This window comes from Rana temporaria, chromosome 1 (assembly GCF_905171775.1).
Source record: "Rana temporaria chromosome 1, aRanTem1.1, whole genome shotgun sequence".
NCBI classification, from domain to species: Eukaryota; Metazoa; Chordata; class Amphibia; order Anura; family Ranidae; genus Rana; species Rana temporaria.
Genome location: NC_053489.1, coordinates 135145061 through 135160518, shown reverse-complemented (window position 1 = coordinate 135160518; position 15458 = coordinate 135145061). Strand labels below are relative to the sequence as shown.

Below are 15458 nucleotides of genomic sequence, written 5' to 3'. Positions count from 1 at the left end.
CTACATTACCTCAACACCTGGGTGTCCTTTTTCTGGTGGAGAGTCTGTTCAGGATATGTCTGGTGTCACGTCTAGAGTATCACAGAAACAGCGCTGCATTGGATTATCACTTGTGGACTTTTTTCTTTTAGCATCACAAAAGACTATTTTAACACTATAGTCCTTTTTTTTCTTTTTTTGATTCTTGTTTTTTAAAATTTCTTTTATTGCACATTGGTTTGTGGAATTTACTTTGGCACTCTTTTAAGAATTTCCAATGACATGTCAAAATTTATTGGTCTAATTTTCATATATTATTTTTTTATCATTGATCACATTTAATTGATTGGTTTTCATTGTCCATTCAATTATCTTATTACCCCTCACTTAAACCTGGCGCTTCCTGTGCAGGTTTTCAATTCACATTTATTTATTTATATTTATTTATTTTTATTTATTTCATTGCGCTGTACCTTTTTCCTATTCACTCATCTTTAAAATTTTGTATCTACAATTTTTTGGTACTTGGCAGCACTTTTTTTATTTTATTTTTTGGTTTATTCTGCGCAGTGTTTTTTTTCTTTACTAGAAAAAGTTTTTTCCAGATTTTAAATAGTGTCTGAATTCTTGGGATTCAGATTTAAACCCCAGTACAATAGACCTAAGTCACGCACATCTACTTCCTTTTCTTCTTGGTGTTAAATGTTGGCCCCCACGTAAGTCTATAGAAAATTCTTTACACCAAGAATGGTGCAGAGACTGAGAACAGGGCTCAAAAATTGTTCAACCCAAAATGAAGCCAGTGTAGGGGGAACTGAGTGCGAGTTATTTTGAGGGGACAGCAAACTTGCACTACTTTTCATTGTAGCAAAAAGTTATATTTTTTATGTTCAGATACCCTCCATGCTATACACCTCATGCTCACAGGTACAATCATTACTTCCCTTTCAACCCCACCTCTATAGACGAGGTTGCTAAATTACTTGCTAATGTCTATCTTACCACCTGCCACCCTTGTTCCTGTTCCCTCGCAAATGCTACATTCACCCTCTGGCTCTATTCTACACTCTCTAACCCACAACTTCAATCTCTCCCTCTCTTCTGGCATCTTCCCCAACTCTTTGAAACATGCACTTGTCAGCCCCATACTTAACCACTTGCCGCCCGCCAATGACATATTGACGTCGGCAAAGTGGTTGTAGAATCCTGACTGGACGTCATATGACGTCATCAGGATTCTAAACCGCTGCGTGACCCCGGGGGCGCGCATCGCGGCGATCGTTGTTGCAGGGTGTCAGTCTGACACCCCGCAACACCGATCAAGGTAAAGAGTCTCTCACTAAGACTCTTTACCACGTGATCAGCCGTGTCCAATCACGGCTGATCACGATGTAAATAGGAAAAGCCGGTAATCGACTTTTCCTCATTCGCGTCTGTCAGACGCGAGTAGAGGAAAGCCGACCGGCTGCTTCTGTGACAGGGGGGGTTTGTGCTGATCGATTATCAGCGCAGCCCCCCCCCCCCCCCCGAGGATGCCCACTGGACCACAAGGGATGGCCATATAGACCACCAGGGATAAAAAAAAAAGAAAAAAAAAAAGATACCACCCTAGACCACCAGGGATGAATAGGACACAAATATGGATGCCAATCAGTGCCGCAATGGATGCCAATCAGTGCCCACAATGGGCATCACTGATTGGCAGGCATTGTTTGGCATCCATTAGTACAACACATACAATAGTGCCCATCTATGCCCATCCGTGCCACCTATCAGTGCCCATCCGTGCCGCCTATCAGTGCCCATCCGTGCCGCCTATCCGTGCCGCCTATCCAAGCCCATCCGTGCCGCCTATCCGTGCCCATCCGTGCCGCCCATCAGTGCCGCCTTATCAGTGCCCGTCAGTGCAGTACCATCAGTGGCCATCAGTGAAGGAGAAAACATACTTATTTACAATGTTTTATAACAGAAACAAAAAAAAATCTAAATTTTCGGTCATTTTTTAATTTTTTTTGCAGAAAATAAATATCCCAGAGGTGATCAAATACCACCAAAAGAAAGCTCTATTTGTGGGTACAAAATGATAAAAATTTAGTTTGGGTACAGTGTAGCATGACCGCGCAATTGTCATTCAAAGTGCAACAGCGCTGAAAGGTAAAAATTGGTCTGGGCGGGAAGGTGTATAAGTGCCCTGTATGGAAGTGGTTAAAAGGCCCACATTGGACCCATCTAATCTTGACAACCTACGCCCTATCTCCTTGCTCCCCTTTTCATCCAAACTCCTTCAACGTCTAGTCTACAACTGACTAAGCGTCCACCTTGCCAATATTAACCTTCTTGATCCCCTTCAGTCTGGATTTCGTCCTCAACATTCCACAGAAAGTGCTCTCCTAAAACTAACGATATACTAACGGCCAAAACTAAGGGACACTATTCTGTACTCCTACTTCTAGACCTCTCTGCTGCCTTTGATACAGTTGACCACCCCCTCCTCCTCAAAAAACTCCACACCTTTGGTCTCCGTGACTGTACACTTCGCTGGTTCTCTACCAGCCCATGTACCCCGGAAGCCAGCCACGGATGATATCTTATCTTGATATGCCTGTACCCCCTGCAGTCTTGTGAGTAGTATCCTCATTAGAATTGATGTTTATGTTGTTCTTCTAATAAAGCCTATACTACGCTTAGAGGGCGCCGCTTTTTGTTCTCTTGATTATCCCCCCACAGCTACTACCCTTTGCTCCACTTAACCCTCCCTTCTAGACTGTAAGCAGGGCCCTCTGATGCCTCCTGTATTGAATTGTATTGTAACTGTACTGTCTTTCCTGATGTTGTAAAGCGCTGCACAAACTCTTGGCACTATATAAATCCTGTATAATAATAAAAAGTGTAATTTCTTCAGTTTTGGTGTGTGTGTGTGTGTGTGTGTGTGTATGTGTAATATATATATGGGCTGCGAAAATTAACGATTAATTTCTCGATTAATCGTAAATTTTTTTGCTCGATCAAAATTATTTTGATCGGTACTCACCTCTCAATCCGCGGATCGTGTGCTGATCCGCGGATTGAGCCCGTAGGAAAGGCCGCAGCTTCGGTCTAGCTCCGGAGCAGCCGCCATCTTGGTACATCAGGCGGCAGCCTAGGTGAGCGGCGCACTGATATCATCACCCGCCTCAACTGCTCGTGGATCTGCCTGCTTGTGTAGTGGTAAGCAAGCAGACAATCGTATATACAGTGGGGGAGATGACGTGGACATTACAGTGGGGGAGATGACGTGGACATTACAGTGGGGGAGAAGACGTGGACATTACAGTGGGGGAGAAGACGTGGACATTACAGTGGGGGAGAAGACGTGGACATTACAGTGGGGGAGAAGACGTGGACATTACAGTGGGGGAGATGACGTGGACATTACAGTGGGGGAGATGACGTGGACATTACAGTGGGGGAGATGACGTGGACATTACAGTGGGGGAGATGACGTGGACATTACAGTGGGGGAGATGACGTGGACATTACAGTGGGGGAGATGACGTGGACATTACAGTGGGGGAGAAGACGTGGACATTACAGTGGGGGAGAAGACGTGGACATTACAGTGGGGGAGATGACGTGGACATTACAGTGGGGGAGAAGACGTGGACATTACAGTGGGGGAGATGACGTGGACATTACAGTGGGGGAGATGACGTGGACATTACAGTGGGGGAGAAGACGTGGACATTACAGTGGGGGAGATGACGACATTACAGTTATAATTAATCGAAATTAGTTGATCGATTAATCGAACACAAAAATTGTAGTCAGTAACAGTCCTAACATACATACATACATACATACATACATACACATGATTATACCAGGATTGCAGCTGCAGCCATGATACTTGCATCATTCTTTTCAGCCAGTAATTCTCTATAAATTAAAAGCGATTCTAGCAGCTATACAGCCACCAGATCCCTTTTACAGGCAGTGCTGTTCTAGCCCACTGTCTTTCCTGAGCTCTTCCATTCCACCAGTAACTTCAGAACAAAGTAACCTGTTGCATCAGATGCACTGTGAGAAGTGGAAAGAATTGAAGTTTCTTCCCCACTTCAGTGACTTCAGAAAGCAGGAGCGATGAGGATTTTGTCACTACCAATTTGTTTCTTTAAAAGCCATTAATGGCTCGTAAAGTAGCTGCTCAAACCAACATTGGTTTGATTGGCTGCTTTGTAGGACAGAGGAGAGGTGTGAAGTCTAATAGACTCCAGGTCACTCCATAAAGTGAAGCTGTCACAGCTTGTACAATCAGAAGGAATGTCGTTCATCCCTTGCGATAACAATAAAGCCCAAGCAAAAAAAAAAAAATGTAATTAAAAGAGACATGGTGAAAATAATACATTTTAATAAAATTTTAAGTACCCATATGCCCTGTGCTTATATGTAAAAGACAATGTAGGTCCCACACGCATATGTAAATGGCGATTGCAGCACAGGAAAGAGTGAGAGCAATAATTCTAGCACCAGAGCTACTGTCCAACTCTAAACTGGCAATTGGTAAAGGCTTTTAAATTATCACTCACAGAGATTAAGTGCCGTAGTTTGTTGTCGTTACACAGGTTTGCATAATTTTAAAGCATGACCCATTAGATATCCATTTACTCAGTAAAACATCATATAATGTTTGTGAGCACTAAAATTCATGTTTGATAAACCACTGAGCAAAATATTGTGTGACCTTAAAAATTGCAACACTCACCATTTCATGCTCCAGGAACTTTGCTTTCAGAAAGTAATTTTCTAGCAAAAAATGCAGATTTTTACTTGTATGTGAGAAATGTCACAATTGGCCTGATTTTCAAGTGTTTAGCTAAAGCATCAGTACACAATTTACTAAAACTAAAAGCAAACCTGTTTTTCTGAATGAAGTCCTCATACTCCACGCTTGGGTTTATTTCTTGAACACACACCTCGATTTCTTTGTGCACCGACACAATTTCGTCAGACACAAGGCTGGTAATTTGGCAATATTCGTCAAAGATTCCTTTCCTGGAGTAGAACAAAATATTCAGCATTTATAAAAAATAAAATGAAAAAAAATCATACAAGATCAAGCAAAAGGGGTTGTAAAGTATTTTTTTCCCCCCCTAAATAGCTTCCTTCACCTTAGTGCAGTCCTCCTTCACTTATCTCATCCTTCCATTTTGCTTTTAAATGTCCTTATTTCTTCTGAGAAATCCTCACTTCCTGTTCTTCTGTCTGTAACTACACACCGTAATGCGAGGCTTTCTCCCTGGTGTGGAGTGTCGTGTTTGCCCCCTCCCTTGGACTACAGGAGAGTCAGGACACCCACTAACACACAGCTCCTTTCTCCATCTGCAACAGAGAGCGTCCTGACTCTCCTGTAGTCCAAGGGAGGGGGCGAGCACGACACTCCACACCAGGGAGAAAGCCTCGCATTACGGTGTGGAGTTACAGACAGAAGAACAGGAAGTGAGGATTTCTCAGAAGAAATAAGGACATTTAAAAGCAAAATGGAAGGATGAGGTAAGTGAAGGAGGACTGCACTAAGGTAAAGGAAGCTATTTAGGGGAACAAATTCCTTTACAACCCCTTTAAGTGTGTCAAAAAACTGACTTGTTTCCATTTGCATAGTAAAAACAAATTGACATTAATTAGGTGTGTCCCATCTCTGGCTGCTGAAGCATTTAATAACCATCTAGCATTTACTCAGTCCTCTTGAAAGCGCTGAACGTCCAGCGCTAGGACTTCTTTTCAATGAATGCAAGGCGCTCTGATTTCAGGTGGCATGGATGCTTGTCACAATCTGGCATCCTTCATTAACAAAATTACTTGCATTCTTTGGGGGGAAAAATTAATAATGCAAAACTTGGCTTGAAAAGATGACATGCCAATTGAGCGATCTACAGCGATAAGTGTACGGAGTATACTGCAGATGGAGCTGAACTCTCCAATGCTGGACATTCAGCATCAATAGAACAGTGTTTCCCAACTCCAGTCCTCAAGGCACACCAACAGGTCATGTTTTCAGGCTTTCCATTATTTTGCACAGGTGATTTGATCAGTTTCACTGCCTTAGTAATTACCACAGCCGTTTCATCTGAGGGAAATCCTGAAACCATGACCTGTTGGTGTGCCTTGAGGACTGGAGTTGGGAAACACTGCAATAGAGAACTTCTGCCTTGCTAATGGTGGGGAATTGATCACAAGTAAAGATGAGCTCTAGCGTGTTCACAAAGCCCACGTGCAGAGCCTGCCAGGAAGTCAGCACTGCGCTAATCACAGGCAATGAGACATTGTCCCAATGCGCGGCTGCAGAGATCGGGAAATGTTTTTTTGCCTGTGATTAGCGCCGCGCAGTGCCGACTTCCTGGCGGGCTCTGCACGTGGGCTTTGCGAACACGCTGGAGCTCATCCTTAATCACAAGCAGTGACCGTTTAACAAGATGAGGCAGCAGCCTGAAACCTGTCACAAAATTTTGCTATAAAACATTGTAAGCAGAGGGTTTGTAAGCAGTTGCAGTCTATTTTCTCCACTGCAGGTGGCGTTCAACCACAGCAGCAGTGCAGAGGGAGAGAAAATCAGGAGAAACCAGGTTCTCCTATAGCCGGGATATGAAATTAGCGGACCTCCCGCTGTTGCAGAACTACAAATCCCATGAGGCATATTCATTGACCACCCCCCCCCCCCCCCCCGGCCCTCCCACACACACACACTTTATATAAAAGGAAAGTAATTTCTTACAGGGCTTTAATCATTTCCTCTTGCATGGTCTGCAGAGAGTCTAAGAGAAGAGGCAGAGTGCAATCATAATACTGGTTCTGGTGCAGCTGGGCTCCTTTCACAGCAAGAACATACTGATTGTGGAGCATGTGAAGTTTCATAGTAGCTTTGTCATAGCGCTCTCTGGCTTTTTCAGTCTCTTTTCCTATGTGAAAAATAAGAAAGACCAAAAGAGTTAACACAGTAAGACACAGCTAATCACCATAGAGACAAAAACAAAAGCACCACATGATCATATGCAGCCTTTTAGCAGCCACTTCTAGAACTCTGACCTTGCAATTCTGGCTCCTGGGTTTAAATCCCACCAGGCACGGTATGAACTTGGACCAAACACATGTGCGTGGGTTTACTCAAGATAGTACCCATCCCTCACTGACCTCACTTTGTTGAGTAGGGATGTCAGACTAGGAGGTCTCTTTGGGGAAAGACTGATGTGCAAAGTACATTGACAAGTGCAGCATAGTATGCTGGCACTATATAAAAAGTGAAAAAAAAATTGCAAAGCAAAATATAATATGTCCTGCTGTACATAAACACATCCATGATTACAAATCCAAGTGGCATGCCTAGCCCAAAGATAGTTTGGTGCAACACACAAACAAAATAAACAGATAAATATAATTAAAACACAATAATATAGTTAAGACCTCTGTGCAATCCAAAATGTGCAGCCTCTATTGATTTTCCTAGTCACGAATAACATTGCAGCATTCTTTGGGAGTGCTCTGCTTATATTTATTACGGGCTTATATCAAGGCAGGGCAAACAAAAGGGGCAGATTTTTACAACTATATGAATTGCATATGTGACAATAACTAGAACTAGCAAGTGGATGCAATATAAAATATTGTTTGTTCCAATGTAGCAAAAACATAGAACACATGATTCTTTAGAAGAAAATTGAAAATATAAATCAGTAATCTGAAAGATAAACTTTCCGTAGAAATGGGAGTTATTTACCAAGAAGCATTTTGTGCAGCCTATGGAGACATAAATAGGTGGTCACTGTCATTTATTTGAATTTTTTGATGCACAAGACGAAATGCTGCTAGTCACAGCAGGCATAATTTATTAGGACTTTGGAATCAGGTTTGTTTTAAGATTTTCACTGCTCCATTAGCCTGTTTTTAAACAAAAAGAAATAACTAGCCAGCCAACTGGAAATATGTTGCTTCAAAGAATTATTTGCAGGCACAAAAATTCAAGGACCCAATAAAATGGATGATGTGTTGTTCCATTACCGCTGTCAGAACTAGCAGAACACCATTAATTATGTCAAGTGTTCCCTCTTTATCATTGTTTAGCTGCTTAGCTAGTTTATGACCAAGACCTATTTTAAAACACTGTCCCTGGGAAAATAGGCTTTAAAAGCACTTGGGTTATACAACCGTTTCTTTGGGCCAAGCTGGGCAAACAAACATTCCAGTACAGCACTTTGTGGCTGCATTGCCTACCTACAGTATATGGTGCTGTATTCTGGCAGCATGGGTGACTTCCCGTCTGCTGCTAAAATAAAATGGAGTTTGCTTTAGTCGGCATTCACACCCGAGCATATAGTTTTCATGCGTTTTTTTCAGTCGTTTTTGTGCAGAAGTGTAATGTAAAAAACAGTAAAACGCCTGTAATCTGCCTAAAAAGAAGCTCATGTACCTTTTAAGCTTCAAACGTTTTTCTTCAGACGACCGTAAGCTCAGATGTGAACAGGGGCCATTTAAATGAATAGGATTTTGCTTGTTGGGCATTTTGGAGCTTTTGAGATGAGAGTTTTACATGCATTTTACGAGTTGATAACATAGTATAGTAAACAGTATTTACTTACTTTCCATCCATAGTTTCCACATTTTGACGAATAGCGCACAATTAGGGATCATCTAGGAGTGCATTTTTCTTCTTATGAAAATTGCATGTTAGTTAGATCTACAGCTTCAGAGGGGTTAAGTGCCAAGTTTTTAGTCCAGTGCCTAGCTATCACTGTTTTTGCTGACACCAAAAGGTGTAATATAACAGTTTATAGACTGTGATGGAAGCGCTCTATGCCCAAGTGTAGCATTGCCAAAGCATGGTTAGGGTTCGTTAATTCACTGTGGTTCAGGAAAGAATGTGAATATTTTGGGCTGGCGGGGATTGGGAAGTTAACTTTCTCCATGCTAGCACATATGTGCAGGTGGGTAGAGAAAGGGATTTAATGTTTAGAGGTTTCCAGGAGTCTGCCAGTAAGATATGGCAGAGATTGTAAGAGCACGCAAGTGCAGATTCAATGTCTGTCCACAGCATGTCTTGTGGGTTTTAAAACCAGTGGGGAAGGGGTGCAAGCTTTGAGGCATGAAAGCAATAGTGTATATCAGGTAGTCCAAATCCAAATGTTTAATAAGGAGTTGGTATTGATACCTGGCTTGTTTACTTTTACTTTACCAAAAGAAGGTTTTCGGTATCGATTTTAGTGATGCGAGATAATGAGGGCAATGGGATCAGAAGTGTATGAAAAATAAACAACATTTTAGGAAGGACTTCCAGCCCAGGACATCTCAATTTTGCAGTCGCTGGGTATCCTCCCGTATTGTTTGGATTAAGAGTTTAAGGTTAGCATCTGCCAGGTTAGAGGTGGAGGAGGTTAAGGCGATTCCTGGATATGGGATGCCATGGTCGGCCCAGGAATATGATGGCAGTAGAGATGAAAAGTGATTCAGAGTTTCAGGATGGACTCCTAAGTCTAGCATTAAAGATTTTAGAACTTCTATATTTTCTTATCAGTGAGTACAAGGCTTCCTCAGATTGGCTAAGGTGGTGAGGCAGGTGGATGACGTCAAGATTTCTACCACGGCAAATTAAAGGAAGCCTTGTATTCACTGATAAAAACATGTAAGATTTATCTTGAAGGACAGAAGCAGTCAGACTATTTTGTTCAGGCAGCAGACAGGAAATTAATCATGAAGTAGTTCGTTTGGAGCAGCTTGGTTTGAACTAACTTTTTAAAGTCAAATAAAATCTGGAATTCTATTTTGTGTGTGAACAGTCACACAGCATGACTTAAAGGGGTTGTAAACCCTTGTGTTGTTTCACCTTAATGCATCATATGCATGAAGGTGAAAAAACACCTTGCAGTGTCCAACCCACCCCCCCCCCCCCTTTTTACTTACCTGAGCCCCAAATTTCCATGGGCGCGATACCGCGCCACTCTTTCCATGGCTTGTCGGCTCTTCATTGGATAGATTGATAGCAGCACAGCCATTGGCTCCCACTGCAGTCAATCAAATCCAATGACACGGCCGACGGGGGCAGGGCACCCGCAAGGTAACCCCCTCGGGAGAGAGCTTTCCAGAGGGGGTAATCTATACTGGGGAGGAGCAGAGAGCCGCCATGGGACCCCAGAAGAGGACAATCGGAGCCACTCTGTGCAAAATGAACTGCACAGTCGAGGAAGGTATGACATGTTTTTTTAAAAATAACAAACTTAAACCTATGGTATTATTTTAATTAAACAAAAATAATGGATCATTCATTTGTACAAATTTTTGCTAATTATGTAGAATGGCTTCTCAATACATGGTCCTGACTGGCTGCAAATAACATGCTCACAGCCAAAGAGTAACAGGGATGTTTTTTTTTTTTTTTTTTCTCACCTTTGGTGACAGCTTCTTTAAACTTGTCTTTAGCTGCATTCACTTCCTTTGTTAGCTGTCTGTAATTCAGCTTCAACTTTTCTATTTCTGTTTTTGTTACCTAATCAAAAACAAAATGGTTATTTTCAACAACTCTGACATGATATCAAGTGTTTGAAAAAAGTTACTATCAAGAGTCTATTTTAATGGTTCTCCATCTACAAATGAAGAACAAAAATTTTCCAGCACAAACTAAACCCTTTAAACTACTATTATTGCCTTTAGCAATTGACGCTGTAAGTTAGCAGAATTGATCATTATCAGTAAAGTCCAAAAATTAATTAAATAATAAAAATAAAAAAAATACTTGAGAAATCATTTCGATGTTCATTGGCAAACTTAAGACGGACCTATTCATGTGCCTTCTTGAGGGGGCCTGGCAGGCGCTGCAGGATTCAATCCATGGTGGCGTATTGTGTTACCAATGGCTTGTTTGAAGACTGTGGTCCCAACTGCATTGAGATCATTCTCAAGCTCCTCCCATGTAGTTCTGGGCTGATCCCTCACTTTTCTCATAATCATTTTTACCCAATGATTCAAAATTTTGCATGTAGCTCCAGACTGAGGGCGATTGATGGTTATTTTGCATTTCTTACATTTGCGAATAAATCGCTCCAACGTTTGCCTCCTTGTCATCAAGCTTCTTGCTGATGGTCCTGTAGCCCCATTCCAGCCTTGTGCAGGTCTACAATATTGTCCCCAGCATCCTGTGACAGATATTTGGTCTTGCCCAGGATGGTGGGGTTTGAATGAAAGAAAGATTCTGTGAATGGGTGTCTTTTATACACATAAGTTACTGTTAGGAGCACTTTCTTAAATTGAAAGGACTCCGCTGTACCACATGAGCACATACTGTAGTTAGTCTATGGGAGACAGAATTATTGTTTGTTGGTAGGGGAACAGATGCTTAATTTACTAACTGAACTGCAACTCAATTTATTACATCTCTATCAGGTGTTTTTGCCTGGATTTTTGGTTGATATTCTGTCTCCATCATTTAAAATAAACGTAATATAACAATTACAGACCCTTCATTTTTTTGTAAGTGGGCAAACGTATAAAATCAGCAGGGGATCAAAAAATTAATTTTCCCCCACTGGTTATCGAAAGCAAGAAAACACAAGACAAAATGAAAATACTAAACATCCCTTTTATAAACAAACTGAAGTGCCCACTTCCTGGATTTTTTCTTTAATTTCTCTAAAATCTTATTGGATCTTTACAAAAAAAACTAAATACTCTTGTCTTCTCTACATATGAAACGTTGTGGACTCTCAAACAAAGTGCTTTAGGGGCCAGGTAAACATATACTTTCTGCATTGCCATGTCATATTGCCGCATAATGAATGAGCACAACAGAATTTCAGCAACATGTAAGGTTCACTGAACTCTACAGAAAGCACATTTGCCAAATACATAAATGATCCAAATAAGAGCTGAACTGTACGCAATATTACAATTTGCTGATCACTGCATTGAAATAAAGGTCAAACTGGAGCATGCAAAATAGCACTATATAGAAATAGTATAGACGCAGGTTTCTGAGTAAAAAAGTTCAAACACAAGAAGCCCAACAAAATATTCACATTAATAGTATAGTATAGTATAGCTGAACATAAAAGCATACATTTAAAACTATACCTTGAACATCTCTGCCTCTATCTGCTGGTGAATGCTGTTGTAAGTCTTCTTTACTTGTTGCTTGTCTTTGATCATGACTGTAAGGCGGTGAAGTGGTCCTGCATTGAGTTCCTCTGCATGGTTCTTCATAATCTTACTTAGCTGCTCAGTCTGATGAACCATGTTCAACCAAGACTAATATGGAAAAAATATATATATATATTGTTAGAAGGCGAGCATCGATTTTCAGCATGGTCCTTTAAAAGCAGATAGATATTTAGGTATGGCAATATATAGTATTCATATCGTGACATTGGACCAATCTCAGAAAGTTTGCACCATAGCTGGAAATGACTATAGTAGGCACCACTAGTGATCTCCACTAGCTTTCACATCCTGTGCCAAGAACTCTCTGCATTTTCCCAATAAATGCAAGGAGATCTCTGATTGTACATGGTAGATACCGTGCCTGCACTGTTCTTCCTCTCCACCTCGTTTAATCAGAAAACACATTGCATTCATTAAGAAAATGCAAGGTGTTCTCTGAATGGAGCCCATAGGTCTCTTTCCTATACACCATAATCCAGCCAATTCCTGTGGCTAAAACAACAGGTGTATGTGGAACCACAGCAGCCGTTCAACCTTCCAATAAGGCAGGTCCTTGCACATCCTTTGAAAGAGCTAGAGGAGGGGGGTGTGGCCTAGAGCGGCATGAAGTAGGACGCTAGTGACCTGAGCTCTGTCGGCCGAACATCCTGCACTGACAATCCTGGGACCTTACCTACCTCTCAAGACCTGCCTTTTGCTGCCGATGTGCCAGGTACCTTCCTGCAACATATCTCTGCCAAAAAAAAGCCACTGACACAGCAGCTAAGCTGGATAAATATCGCCGGCAAGACAAGGACCCCCCGTGACAAGATGGCGGTGCTGAGCTGGGGGGGGACCTTCCACAAAAGCAGACACAGCCAAAGTGCCAAAGGTGATAACAGTGTGCCAAAGCCATCACAGCCTGCCAAACCACACTCACAGGCAGGATTGAAGAGGTCAAAATCAACATCTCCCTGGTAAGACAGGTTGAGGGAGTGGGTCACTGACACGGAGACCATGCCATGCAGCTGCAGGTTAACCAACTTCTAAAGAAACAGAATGATATTGAGAACAGATTGCGCTACTGCAATCTTAGATGTATTGGTCTGCCTGAGGGGGTCAAGGGGAAAGACTCCACTTAAGTTCCTGGAACCCACGTGGGTAGTTATCACATGGGTAGGTACAGAGCATGATGGGACTGTGAGGCCTATATAGGTCTGATGCAAGCCGCGCACACGTCATTGCAGCGAGGAAAGGCGACGTGTCAACATCGGGAGAAGAAGAGAAGTGAAGAACATGACGTCACAGCACGGAAGAAGAACTCACAGCACGGAAGGAGAAGACGACGTACAGCACGGAAGAAGAAGGCACCGAACAGCGAGAGGAAGAACCGGGGTGCGCCGAGTCAACAGCGGAGAGCGGCGAACATAGAAGGAGACCCCCCGGATAGCGGAGAAGACCCGTCGGGATAGCGGAAGAAGAAGCCCCCCCGCCGAAGACGCCGGAGGAAACCTGCCGGGGGGTGAAAGCGACCCCCCCCGGCGGTGAAAGAGAACCAGACGGCGGCCCCCACCCACCCGAAGACGTCAAAGAAGAAGCTCCCCCTGGTAAAAGAGCTAATAAAGAAGACAGGGGGAGCCTCCGGAGCAGAAAAAAAAAATATTTTAAAAACCCTTGTGTGGTGTGTTTATTAACTTTGACATTTTTCCTACAGGTGAATGGTTAGGGGTACGATGTACCCCATATCCATTCACTTAGGGTGGGGGGCCGGTATCTGGGGGCCCCCTTATTAAAGGGGGCTCCCAGATTCCGATAAGCCTCCCGCCCGCATACCCCGACAACCAACGGCCAGGGTTGTCGGGAAGGGGCCCTGTCCTCATCAACATGGGGACAGGGTGCTCTGAGGTGGGGGGGCCGCAGTGCGCCCCCCTGCCCCAGAGCACCCAACCCCCCCATGTTGAGGGCATGCAGCCTGGTACGGCTCAGGAGGGGGGGCGCTCGCTCGTCCCCACTCCCTTCCTGGCCGGCCGGGTAGCGTGCTTTGGATACGGGTCTGGTATGGATTGTATGCGGACCTCCTACGCCGTTTTTTCCGGTGTAGGGGGGCTCTCCTTACAACCCATAACAGACCTAAGGGCCCGGTATGCTCCTGAGGGGGGAACCCATGCCGGATTTTTATTTAAAATCCGGCGGGGACTTCCCCCTCAGGATTCATAACAAACGCTGCACACGTGTAGAATTGGCGGGAATCCAAGTCGGATCTCCCGTCGCTTCTATGACGGCTCTGTCTCCATCGCGGCAAGCCAGCTCGGCGCTGGCTCCCGCGACGGGGCTCGTAGGTGGTCAATCTCGCCGAGAAAGGGAGCGAGATTGACACAATATCGCGTGCACCTACTGTATCATTACTCTTCCCCTTTTTTCTTCTCTTTTAAGTCTCCAAATAGAAATACATAAATAGTGATTGAGGTAAAATCTTAGACTCAAGTCTACACCTTTTTTGCATGCCCATAGTCTCCAAAAACAGTACTAAAGGGGTGGGGGTTACACACAATAAGGGGGGGGGGGGGGTAATATTTGGAAGAAAAATTTCGTACGAGGCACGATCATTTGATTTTCGTATAGTGTGTACACAACATTCAACATCCAATCCAGACATTGCCAGTGAAAATTTCCAGATAGACAAACTCCAAAATGTTTCCAGTACGTTAACAAATGCATGATTTTTCATTTAATGTGTACCACCATAGTATGATTTTTGTACGAGAAAAATCAGGAACTAAAGACAAATGCATGATCAGAAACGGCAAATTGCAAAAAAAAAAAAAAGAAGCCGCCTTTGTCGTACAAGAATTTTCGGACATTTCTTTCCTTAACCACTTAAGACCCGGACCTTTAGGCAGCTAAAGGACCCGGCCAGTTTTTGCAATTCGGCACTGCGTCGCTTTAACTGACAATTGCGCAGTCGTGCGACGTGGCTTCCAAACAAAATTGGCGACCTTTTTTTCCCCACAAATAGAGCTTTCTTTTGGTGGTATTTGATCACCTCTGCGGTTTTTATTTTTTGCGCTATAAAAAAAAAAATAGACTGCCAATTTTGAAAAAAATGCAATATTTTGAACTTTTTTCTATAATAAATGTCCCCCAAAAATATATAAAACATTTTTTTTCCTCAGTTTAGGCCGATGCGTATTCTTCTACCTATTTTTGGTTAAAAAAAAAAAAAAAAACGCAATAAGCGTTTATCGATTGATTTGCGCAAAATTTATAGCGTTTACAAAAAAGGGGATAGTTTTATTGCATTTTTATTATTATTTTTTTTACTACCA

General features: G+C 42.8%; 1 protein-coding gene across 4 annotated transcripts in view; it reads right to left on the bottom strand.

The window, feature by feature from the left end:
* The window catches only part of FER (FER tyrosine kinase), a 353477-nt gene that overhangs the window by 264102 nt on the left and 73917 nt on the right, over positions 1 to 15458 (bottom strand). For all 4 annotated transcript variants that reach the window (XM_040343195.1, XM_040343168.1, XM_040343185.1 and 1 more), the window contains 4 exons: positions 12067 to 12240; positions 10387 to 10486; positions 6728 to 6911; positions 4873 to 5010 (listed from right to left, as the gene is read on the bottom strand). In XM_040343195.1, the coding sequence (XP_040199129.1) occupies positions 4873 to 5010; positions 6728 to 6911; positions 10387 to 10486; positions 12067 to 12240 (596 nt within the window). The remainder of the gene's footprint in view (positions 1 to 4872; positions 5011 to 6727; positions 6912 to 10386; positions 10487 to 12066; positions 12241 to 15458) is intronic.